Source organism: Giraffa tippelskirchi, chromosome 3, assembly GCF_054371585.1.
Source record: "Giraffa tippelskirchi isolate mGirTip1 chromosome 3, T2T-mGirTip1v1.2.pri, whole genome shotgun sequence".
NCBI lineage: Eukaryota > Metazoa > Chordata > Mammalia > Artiodactyla > Giraffidae > Giraffa > Giraffa tippelskirchi.
Window position 1 is genome coordinate 96,239,306 of NC_137277.1, and position 12,168 is coordinate 96,251,473.

A 12,168-nucleotide genomic window follows, 5' to 3' on the forward strand; every position below is an offset into this window, starting at 1 on the left:
TGAAGTTAAACGTATTATGTTGGTGTTGTTCAGTCGCTAAGTCATGTCCGACTCTTTTGCGGCCCCTTGGACCATAACCCGCCAGGCTCCTCTCTCCATGGGATTTTCCAAGCAAGAATATTGGAGTGGTTGCTATTTCCTTCTCCAGGGGATAGTCCCAACCCCAGGGTTGAACCTGCATCTCCTGCATTGGTAAGTGTATTCTTTACCACTCAGCCACCAGGGAAGCCCTAAACAGATTATAGTCTACTTTAAAACAAATCTTCATCTTTAATAAGGACCTTACCACATACCTGAGCTTCCCAGGTGGCTCAGTGGTAAAGAATCTGCCTAAATACTGGAGATGCAGGAAACACAGGCTTGGGAAGTTCCCCTGGAAGAGGGCATGGCGACCCACTACAGTATTCTAGCCTGGAGAATCCCATGGGCAGAGTGGCCTGGTGGGTTGCAGTCTATAGGGTTGCAAAGAGTCAGACACAACTGAAGCCACTGAGCATGCACAGCATATACCAAGTCACCCTAATTCATAACTCTAGAGATGCTTTCAACTTCTCCAGCTCCCTGACTCCAATATTCTTTTGATCAGTAAATTCTGCCTCCAAATATCTGAGTCTGTTCTCATCATCCTCACTGACATTATTTTAATTCAAGTTTCTTTATATGTAATTTAAACCAGAGCTTCTCAAACTTTAGTTTATATAAACATCACCTGGAGAACATGTTAAAGCAGTTCCCAGGGCCCTCACACCAGAGCTTCTGATTCTGTACCCCAGAGTGGGGTATGAAAGTCCACTTGCATGGACCATAGGTTGGGAGGTACAGGTTTAAATCTTGCAGTTTCCCCTTAACTAGCCTCCTTGCTTTAGTTTCATAAGCTCCAACGTTGCTGATGAAATTATTGTTCTAAAACACAACTCTTGCCGTGTTGCTTTTTTGCTTATATTGCTTATATATATTCTAGGGCTACCTGCTGACTTCCGCCTAGTGCCCAAACACACTTACTTACATGCAAGGCCCTTGGCAATCTGATCGCAACCATTTTTTCAGTCTCGTCTCCCTCCACTTCTCCCCACACCTTATGAATAATTTGATTTGTCTGTGCCTCCTTGTTCCCATGAGTCAATCACTCCTGTTCCCTGCACTTCAGTGTCCATCCTCTTCTTCCATGCCCCATGTCTTCCTCTCTCCAAAATGCAAAATTTCTACTTATTCTTTTAAGACCCAACTCAGATATGACCTTTGTGTGCTCCAATAGCTCTTTATTACTGCTCTTTTAGGTATTACCGTTTTATCTTGTTTGTGCATTGTTTTCTCTCCAAAGGATGTAAGCTCATCAATGGAATGAACTTTGTCTTTCAACTTTGTTTCTCAAATGCTTAGTGCAATATTGTCCATCTCACATATCTATGAGGCTGTTTAAGCTGAATTTAATCCTGTAAGTTAACGTTCCTCCAGTGTGTTGTATTAGTACCACGAAATTTGGGAGCAAACATTCTCTGGTCTAATAGTTTGGTAAGTTATGAAGTCTATATAATAGTGCATATAGGTTCCATGAAGAACAGTAAAGAAACTTGTTAATTTTTTTTTAAATATAGTATTACCGAAAAGTATTTGATTCCATGGATACCTCTTTGAGAAGTGGTCTTGAAGTCAATAGGGAGTGAAACTGGAGTCTTAGAAAGATACTCTTGGCTGCAGAATGAAGAATGGCCTGATGTTGGGAGAGGGAGTGGTTCAAAGGACTAGGAGGGATGTAATGTTGGCAACAAATACCAAGGGCCTGAATTTAGGCAGTGAAGAAAGGGGCAAAAATAGGTCATAGTTTTGTGTGTTCTTTTACAATATAATAAGCAGAGACCTATGGGAAATTGGAGAAGGGAAAGAGAAAGATGTTGAGAATGAGCATTTTGGTTTGTTTACCTATTACTGTGTTCCATAAGTATCTGTTTCCACAAAGTATTAGACACCTTGAAAAACTGAGAAATATACTAAAGCTAACTACACAATTTTTTCTTTGGCCAGTTGGTCAGTAAGTTACAAAGCATACATTTCCCTCCATTATCCAGATTAAGAAGGGGAGAGAAGGCATTTTCATTGTACCCTTTCATTTTTCTGGCACACAGACTAAAGTCTAGTAGCCTGGTTTTTAGCTACTTAATAGATATGTACTATGTACTATGTACTCAGCCCTATGTCTAGGAAGTGTCTGTTATGACAGTGGTTCTGACCTGGGCAATTTTGCCACTCAGGGGACATTTGGCAATGTCTGGAGACATTGTTGGTTGTCAGAACTGGAGGAGTGCTACTAACATTTAGTGAGTAGAGGTCAGAGATGCTGTCAAATATCCCACAATGCACAGGACAGCATCCAACAGAAAAGAATTATCCAGCCCCCAATGTCAATAGTGTCAAGGTTGAAAAACCTTGATTTATATGAAGGAAAATTAAAGCAATTATTCTGACAATCGAAGAACAGCAGGGGTTTTGCTAAATTATTAGAATAACAACCTCATTTATGGGCTTTGCTTTGTTAATATAGACCTAGCCAGGTGGTGTTGAATAAGCATTAGTTCGTGATTTAATCTTAGTTCCTTTCTCTTCCAGTGACTAATTATAAGCAATTTGAATTGCTATGTGTGATCAACGATGTAAAAGTAGGACAAATGCACCTCTAATGAGACTATATTAGACTCTGACCTTAAAACTTCCCAACAAGGTTGCCCTAATGTAGGGATATAGAGGAAGTGGCTTGTTGTCGGATGTCCTGCAGTTGAGTCTCAGCTCCACCGCTTACTCTAAATTTATTCTGAGCCTCAGTTTCCTCATCATGAAATACAACAATAATTTCCCCACCAAGTCACTGTGAGAGTTAGATGAGTTAATAGGAAAGTCATATATTAAACAAATATTGATTCTATTCCCAATGTGTTTCAGATTGCATCATCAGTGCTAAGGGGGATATTCATTAACAAGACGGACAAAAATCTCTACCTTTATCATGTTGGGAATGGCTGGGGAGAAAGGCAATAAGCAAGATAAAAAAATAGCACAGATAGGATGTTAAACAATGATTGGTGCAATGGAGAAAAGCAAAACAAGAAAGGAGTAAAGAGCATCATACAAGGTTGATGCAGTTTTAGATTAGAAGGACAGGTGAGACTTTTTTTTTTTTTTTTGAGTTAAGACTTGAAAAAGGAAGGAAGTAAGCCAAGCCAATTGTGGGGATAAGACAATTCCAAGCAGGGGGTGGTGGCATTTGCAGAAGTCCTGGGGCTAGATCATGCTTGGAGAGTTCAAAAAACATTAAGAGAGCCAGTGAGCAGAGAGGTGGGACTGGGGAGAAAGGAACAGAGCCTGTAGGACCACAAAGACTGTTGCAATGACCTTAGCCCTACAAATGTTAGCTAGTGATTATTATTGCCTGTAGGCAAAATAGTCCAGTCCGATTTATAGCTCCCATCAGAATACTATTCCATAAATCCCTCAAAATTCTGTGCCCTTCTAAGAAAGTTTTTAAAGATATCCTTCATTTAAACAAAATGGCAAGGCATCTAAGTGCAAAGGACAAAATTCTAGAATTCTCATGGCCAATCTGCTCCGTGGGTTCTTTTCTTACTGCATCCACCCACTCTGCCTTGGAGCCCCACCCATGAGAGAGCAGAAAAAAGTCAACGCGGGTGTTTTTTTTTTCTTTCTCTTTATTTCTACAATAGAAACAGCTTTTCTAAGCTGCCTGAGAATTTAAAGTACACCTTCTTTTGTTGTGCTGCTGCTATATTAGTTTTGCTTTTACAAATTTCTGGAGACAATGTGTTCATATCGAAAACATGAACATTTTATTCAGATACCACACTGTTATCTAATCAGTGAACAAATACAATTAATATTTTTATAAAATCTAGGATTTGGGACAGAGATATTCAAAGCCCTTTTTACTATATGCAAATGCTCTAATTTCAAATATCATTCTGTGCTATTTTGTGTTATGGGGCATACAAGAGGAAAAGCAGAACCCAGTATTATAATTTGCAGTGAACATACTTTTCCAATAAAACCGTAAACAATCAAATTTCTAAAGGACTGAGGCTTACTCTACATGCATTCAAATCTAAAATTAAGAACAAAGAAGAAATCTTTCATTTCAGTAATAGTTGTTGCTAACCTACTAATTCAAACAGATTATTTTTATAAGTAAAAGTTTGATCCTGATGAGAATTTTAACTTATCATAATGATTTTAAAACCCACATTTTCCTTCTGTTTTTAAAATATATTTTTCCTCTATTAAAATACGTTTTAGTTCTCCTCCAAGTATAATGAAAGGAGGCCACGGTATAATTGGAGCTGCCTCTTTTAGTCTGTGTTTTGTAGCCAAGGGTCCTCAGTAAGATTCCCTGGAGATGGAAACATAAAACTGTAAACTAGTTAGAGCATTCTTTCTCTAACAATTGAATTCAGCAAGAGGGTTTAGCTGATCCCTGCAGGCCACGTATTTTATGGATTAAGACTAGACCCAGGCCGCTGACCTGCTGCCTGATTTCACCGTGTCTGTCTTCTGTCTTTCCCTTGCTCTGTAGGGCTCTCACTCCCACCCTCTCTTAAGACTGACTTTTCTGTGGCAAAAGATGATATGATCTCTCCTGACCTGAGGGCAGATCATTCCCAGAAGTTTGTGGTAATAACAAGGCACACCCTTAGTTAGAGAGCCACATTGTCCTCTTTTGATTTGTAGGAATGTTCCTGTGTTGGGGCAAGAATAATCACATCCTAATCTAGCACAGACGTTGGTGGGGGTGAGGGTGGGAATATGACCAGGACACTGCTTAACCCATGTGCCCAGAGGAAGCATCTCTCTCCCAACAGGTAGACAAAATTTGCCTTCTGGGGGAAGATGCAGCTTTATTATGAAGTTCTCTGTTCAGTTCTTCATTTTCAGGAAAAGGTTCAAATTTCCAAGTGACACAGACACATATCTCCTTCTGTTATCAGGGTCACATTTCTGAATCACCTACCGATTCCCTGGTAAAGAAAAGTGATGAGTGCTAAACCTGCTTCAGACTCTGCAATTTGTATCTCCTTTTGTGTTTGTTTTCCCATTAAGTTGAGGTAGTAGGGGCAAGTAAGATTTGTTAAGACACCAATGGCTTTTCCTCCTTTGAGCTGCTATGCCAGAAATCCTCAAAACAGAATACGTATATACAAACTCTGGCCTTCTCTTAAACTACCCAAAAGGTTCTTGTGTCCTTCCTTTGATGTCCTCTTTTGAAAACAGATTAAGTAAATACACAGATATAAGTTCTGCCTCACATTACTGTTGTACATTGTGGAACGTACCTTGCGTTTACATTTGGAAATGATCTTTTTGTGTGTGCACTTTTTTAGTGTAAAGTTCTGCTTTTGCCATAACAAGGTCCTGATTGGAAAAACATAGAGGCATGGGTAAAGAAATTTTTGCAGAAAAATTGCAGTTGTATCTATCTCTTAAGCTGCCCCCTCCATGTTCTGATCAGCACACCAAGTATTTGTAATTGACTAGGATGAAATTTTGGAACTTGCTGCCAATAGTGCAAGATAGACATTTAATCTACCCAATCCATATTCCCCAGCTCCCATCAGCACTTATTGTGAGTAGAATCATTATACAAATATGTTGGAGAGTTTATGAGAGTGAATCTGGGACTGACTCCTAACAATGTCTCTACAGTCCTACGGAGGTTATGTTTCATCACTGGCTCTTGCTTCAGGAACTGGTCTTTTCAAATGTGGGATAGCGGTGGCTCCGGTCTCCAGCTGGGAATATTACGGTATGGAAACATTTCATAAATGTTGCTGCAAAAACATTTAACACATAATTACTCTATATTTAAGGTTGCTAGGAAAACAAATTATGCAGTAAAATTCACCCCAGCATCACTGGGAAAAATATAATCTATAAATGAGATTGTTTATATGATTCATTATAATTATGTTGCAACAATCAAAGAAATCTTAAGACGAGAAAGGACTCTTCCAAAACCCAATGAATGTTATTCTCTCCTAGAAACCTTGTGACCCCTGATGAACCAAATCTTTAAAAGTCAGAGCTAACTCTGTTTTTGCATACACACAGGTGCAGCCAAACTGGCTTTTAAGCAGATCTTAGGGAAAATCAGACCAAGCCAAGTAATTCACCACCACACAACAGTTTGCAGCTGCCTATTACATTACTCCAGAAGTCAAATAAACAAAAAATTTGTTCGAGAAGTATACCTTCCATGTGTGCCTATTTTTATGATTAACATCAATGCAGGATGATTATTTGGAATTAATTATAATAAACGCACAAAAATTAGCTTTCATTAGATCCTCTTCCCTGTGTTGAGGTGAAGATGAGACAATTGTGACTTAGGAATCTTTATTCAGAGAAAAAAGTATGTTGGGGGGTGAGGAGGAATTGGGGGACATATTTCTATCCCAAATTAATTAAGAGACCAATGAGAGTACTAGAGGTGGCTGCATTTGTGATTTCTTTTAAAATGTAATGAGGTCATTCCTAGCTCAACATTTCCCCCATCAAAGAACTTTGGGTAGAAGTGAAAAAGCTGAAGAGCTGTCCTTTCTATTGTTAGGTGCTCCTGTTTCCATAATCTTCTCCTGCATCTCTTCTCCAGGCTTGTTGAGATAACTAGCAGAGCAAATGACTAGGGTGGAGCATTACAGAAAGGAAAGCAAGACCTTTCCTCAGCAGCTCCCCCTGGGAGACTGAGGAGCTGGCTCAGACAGTAAAGAATCTACCTGCAATGGAGGAGATCAGAGTTTTGATCCCTGTGTTGGGAGGATCCCCTGGAGAAAGGAATGGCTACCCACTCCGGTATTCTTGCCAGGAGAATTCCATTGACAGAGGAACCTAGCAGGGATGCAAAAAGTCAGACATGACTGAGAGACTAATACATTCACTATCCAGCCTAAGTTATCACATGCAAACCTCATGCTCTTACATATTTTACAGCATCTATCTACACAGAACGATTCATGGGCCTCCCAACAAAGGATGATAATCTCAAGCACTATAAAGTAAGCATTTTCTGTTTTATTTAGGTCATTAATGTATTTAATATGTGCTAAATAATTATAAAGCAGTCATTCAGAGTTTACACTTCTGCTGAGTACACAAGCAAATATGATGATCTTTTGTCAGCTGTAAAACACCTTGCTAGAAAGGAATTAACTCCCTTTGGATTCTACTTTTTCTTTCCTCATCCTCCTCCCCACCCCCAACCCCTACACAGCTTGAGCGGGCATCGTTTATGCCTAAGGTCTCACTCATATGTAACATATGACACATAAACTTTCAGTTTTTCAAACTAAGAATCAGATGGAAGTAATGCAAATGATGATGAAAATGTGTTGCTCTGACTCTTAAATATTTATCAACCAAAGCAATACATAATTTCAGTATTGGTGCTAAGTCCATTGCACAATGATTTAGCTAGTTTTCTATTAGAACTCGCAGCAACTAAAATGTTAATTTTTCCCCTTTTCCAGAATTCAACTGTGATGGCAAGAGCAGAATATTTCAGAAATGTAGACTATCTTCTCATCCACGGAACAGCAGATGGTGAGGTTTAAGCAAGACTCTTACACATAAAAATACTGAGCCAGCATCACTTTGTTTAAGAAACATTAAGCATCCTCCTATGCCTGTGCTCAGGGTCAGTACCTAAGAGTCAGGGACATTTCCATAAGCAAGTGTGATTACTCACTGCTGACAATGTCAACTGCATGACTAGATAACTGTTGGTGTTCATTTCCAGGCAGTACATTGTCACTCTGCTTTCTGGTATTTAACAGCACTTTAACTCTCTCTCTTTGTTGCAGATAATGTGCACTTTCAAAACTCTGCGCAGATTGCTAAAGCTCTGGTTAATGCACAAGTGGATTTCCAGGCAATGGTACATAATTTCATTTTATTCAGGTTGATGGCCTTAGACCCCTAAGCTAAAAGGAAGACTCCTCTTCTTCTTTTTTTTTTTTTTTTTGGCTAAAACCTGACAAGAAGGCTATTCAATAGAGTAGGCAGAACATTAGCAAATGACTCTTGGATCTTCCATGAACTCCCTGAGGGACACTAGGCAAACCACGCCACCTCGGCTGACCCCAGTCGAGTCATATGTTAAATAAAGGCATCCAAAAGATTAGGGGCTCTTCTAGCTCAAACATCCAACAGTTCTATGGTCCTACATACTGAGTGTAGCTACATGCTTCAAGTCCCTGTAAAACCTCAAAGCAGCCAGAAGATTCTGTTTATTCGGTAAGAAGCCATCACAGAAGGCTGTCAGAGACCTCAGAGGCTCCCAGAAATCATGTGGTTCCACTCAGAGCTAGAGAATCCTTCCATCTCTGTGTTTTCAGTGCCTGACATGTGCTTGGCCCATCACAGAAGCTCATATTTTCACTGACTGAATGAATGAATGAGCTAGCAGTGAAATCCAGTTGCTTGAGGAATGGGAAATGGAAACAGAGAGGAAAATAAGGCAAAACCCAAGTCAAGGGAGACAATCCTTGGTGATTCCTTCCCCCTTCTCCACTTTTCCCTCACTTGCTAACGTTGCACAAGATCCTAGAAAAGGAAACCCTCCTTCTTTTGGAAATTTGGTTTCTTAAAATAATTTACAGAGGGTGAGGTGAGACTTTTCTGGTCTTTTTTTATCCCCTTTACCATTTTTTAAATTGTGACTCCTAAAGTGCATTCAACTCATAAGAATATAGTATTACATCAATAACCACTAGCCAACTTTATTCAGTGAAAATCATCTTACTGGCATCTCTCCAGCAATAAAATTTAAATCCATAAACCATCTCCCTGGTTTTTTTTTTAATAATATTATTTTTAACTCCTATGAAGGATGTTTATGGTTATACGTATTGTGAATTTTCTACAATAGAGAGGAATTAGATTCAGAGGCTAAAATCTTCATGGAATTTTTTAGCTAGAAGATGCCTTAGAGGAAGTGAAATCCAACCCCCTCATTTTTCAAATGAGGAAACCAAGCTCTGGAAATTCAAAGTAACCAACCCAGCACCACAGCTCTGGAACCCGGACTCGGAATCTCAGGGTGCTGGCCACAGCGAAAGCTCAACCACCCTGATGCGACCTCACATATAGGTTTAAAAAAATATGAAACAATAGTGAAAGTTAGGAAAAGGGCTTTAAATCTTCTTGTTCTTCATGTATACATGTAAACTATTTTATTTATGCAAGTATTCTTAGGTATTTCAATGGTAATATTAGAAAAATTTTCAGGTTCTGAGAGCACAAAAAAGTCAAAGCCGATGCACCGTGTGGTTGCAGGAATAAAATAAGTTTCTTTCCTTTGTGTTTCAGTGGTACTCGGACCAGAACCATGGCATATCCGGCCTATCTACGAAGCACTTATACACCCACATGACCCACTTCCTAAAGCAGTGTTTTTCTTTGTCAGACTAAAATGATACAGATACAAGACTGTATCACAATCTGAACACTTCCTATAAATGCCTCAGACCGTTTGCTTGTTTCACTCTTTATGCTGTTAAATGTTGGTATAAACAAACACACGAATATTGTTCTGAAGGCTGACAGAAGATTCAGAGGACTCAGAAGTTCAACCTAAATATTGTTTACATTTTCTGGCACTCTGTGAAAGAAGAAAAAAGGAGGCCTTGCCTTTTTGCTTTGGACACAAACAGTGTTTTATTACCTGTTCATTTGAGGGGAAAAGAATAAAATCAGAAGTTAAAATGCTATTATTTTCTCTGTGTTCATTCATTTCGGGTTCCAGTTTCTATCAGAGAAAGAAATGCTTGTGTTAGGCAAATTCTTGAATAATAGGGTGGTCATGGAGGAGAAGAATCTAGAAGCAGTTTTGGATTTTTGTAAATAGAATTCCAAAAGCTGGAAAAAAAATATCTCAGAGTGTGCAAAAGCATTGTTCAGAAATCAGGTTGGCAATACATTTTGTAGAGGCACCCTGACGTTTGCCCTCTGCGCTGTCCCTCCAAGAAATGTTTATTAAATTTCTCCCAGAAGATTTCTTATTGTCAAAAGCATTTGATAAAGATAAAGTCAGAATTTTGAATCCAGGCTCCTTTTAAGAAATGCTTCAAATTTGGAAACATTCCTATTTTAGATCTCTTTTTAGAATGAGTAATGGTAACTGTTTTCAGATTGCTACGCCACACCAAACCAAATAAAACAAAAAATTAAACAAAATGGACATCAATAGCTAGAGAAAGAAAATGTTACATCTACAAGATTATTCTGGGGTTTTTGTTCTATAAGTTTATTTGAAAAAGAAAAAAATACCAGAAGTGCCATAATGCCTGCAATCCCAAAGGCAACGCTCTGCCAGTAACTGTCCCTGTCAATTAGAAACACAGACAGTGTGCCATCTCTGTGATGACCATAGAATTTAAAAGGTCCACATAAGGTCAGCATAGGACATCTTTTATAAGAATGTTGAAAGTACCCATGAAGCCACCGCTGAGGGGACTTTCCATTGACATGGTTCCCAGCATTGGATTACCCTGGATGATTTCTCCCCACCCTTGGCTTGATCCTTCCCAGTGGTAGATAGCAGACCCTCAACCTCTGTCATGCTGTATAACCAGAAGAGACATGGAAACTTACAGCAGTAAGGGGCCTCGAAGGTCATATACCATAGAATCTTCTAGAGTTTTCTGATCTTTCTCAGTCCAGAACTCTTTCTCCTATGACTTTCTGAAATCATGCTCCCAATTCAGGTCACAGACTCCCACCTCACCTGTCAGGAAGGGCACATTGTGGATGTCAGGGGGCCTGGGCAACACCCTACAGATTCTGGACTGGCCATAGCCCCTCTGCACATCTATGCAACAGCTGATGCTCTGAGGGTCAGAGGGAAGCTATTGCTGTCCTTTTTTCTTCCACAGGGAGCAGTCTGCAAAGTAAGCCCAAGACATTTCTGCATAATTTACTCCTCATTCGCTCTCTACAACTAGGTAATGAAGACTAGCCAAGAGTCATTGTCTGACACTCTATCAAGGGAGATACCAGGGCAATTACAAATAATAAGGAAGTCTTGTTACCTTCACTTATTTTCTGTCTTTGTGAAATATGTGAAGCTGACATTTAATATCAACGTGCAAAAAGTCATCTCCAGTCTCAAGCCTTGGCTCCCACTACTGTAGAGGTAACTTCTATAAGACAGATCGCCATTTTCTCCAAGTAGAAATCTCTAAGGATTCTCCATGGTCTGTAAAATAACATTGTGGATATTCGATGTAGAACATTGTCATCATCACAGAAAGTGCTATTCAGTGGTGCTATCCTAGAGGAATCTTCACAGACCATATCTTGGAACATAACATATTACACAGGCTCGCCAACCGGTGAATGATTGAACAACTCGACTCTGTGTTCATGGGAGACTCAGGCTTTCTACATCACTGTTAATGCAACCTTCCCTAACTCCTCAGGCAGAATTATCCAGTGGCTCCTTGGGACTGTGTGTATTTATGCCCTTATCTATCCATTCAACAAACATTTGTCCAGTTTGTCTATATACCTGACACTATGTAAGGCTTTGAGGACCTAGTGCAGAGCAAGGAAGCAATGAGAGCGACAGGGTAATTTTGTAACTTTTTTTTTTAACATTCACATTTTGTACAGATTTACCAGATTTTTCTTTTGGCTTGAAAATAAGAGGTACATAAAGTACAAAGATTTTAGTAGAAAATACCAAACTAAAAGGGATGATTATACATCTTATCGTTTCTATTTGCAGGAAGTAAATTAGAATAATAACTATCCTTTGCCACACTTTATTCTTGCATATGAGATTTGGGAAGGAGGATGTCCTACCATATTAATTCACCCTGCAGGGTATAATAATCTTTCATATATTGCAAACTTGAGATTTTCCTGCATTCATTCAACAAATGCAATTGCAAGTCCCTGATTTAGGTACTACAGGTGACCCTCTCCCCAAAAAAGATATGTATGTTAAACAGTATGCATATCTTTAGGCAGAGCTTAAAGTCTGTAAAGATAAGAAGTGAATGTAACTACAGTGCAAGTTCAAATGAGATCAGGACTCTAGGGGTGGGATTCTTGTATGTGCTAGAGGAAAACCATAAAAAAAATGATGCCATTTCAAAATAATCTCAAATT

At 39.2% G+C, this 12,168-nt stretch overlaps 1 protein-coding gene across 3 annotated transcripts in view; it reads left to right on the forward strand.

The window, feature by feature from the left end:
• Window positions 1-9,764, forward strand: part of FAP (fibroblast activation protein alpha) — a 105,380-nt gene extending 95,616 nt beyond the window's left edge. For all 3 annotated transcript variants that reach the window (XM_081581594.1, XM_081581596.1, XM_081581595.1), the window contains 5 exons: window positions 5,704-5,803; window positions 6,988-7,052; window positions 7,524-7,596; window positions 7,857-7,930; window positions 9,364-9,764. In XM_081581594.1, coding sequence (XP_081437720.1) covers window positions 5,704-5,803; window positions 6,988-7,052; window positions 7,524-7,596; window positions 7,857-7,930; window positions 9,364-9,465 — 414 coding nt within the window. In that variant the 3' untranslated portion in view covers window positions 9,466-9,764. The remainder of the gene's footprint in view (window positions 1-5,703; window positions 5,804-6,987; window positions 7,053-7,523; window positions 7,597-7,856; window positions 7,931-9,363) is intronic.
• The last annotated feature ends 2,404 nt before the right edge of the window (window positions 9,765-12,168 follow it).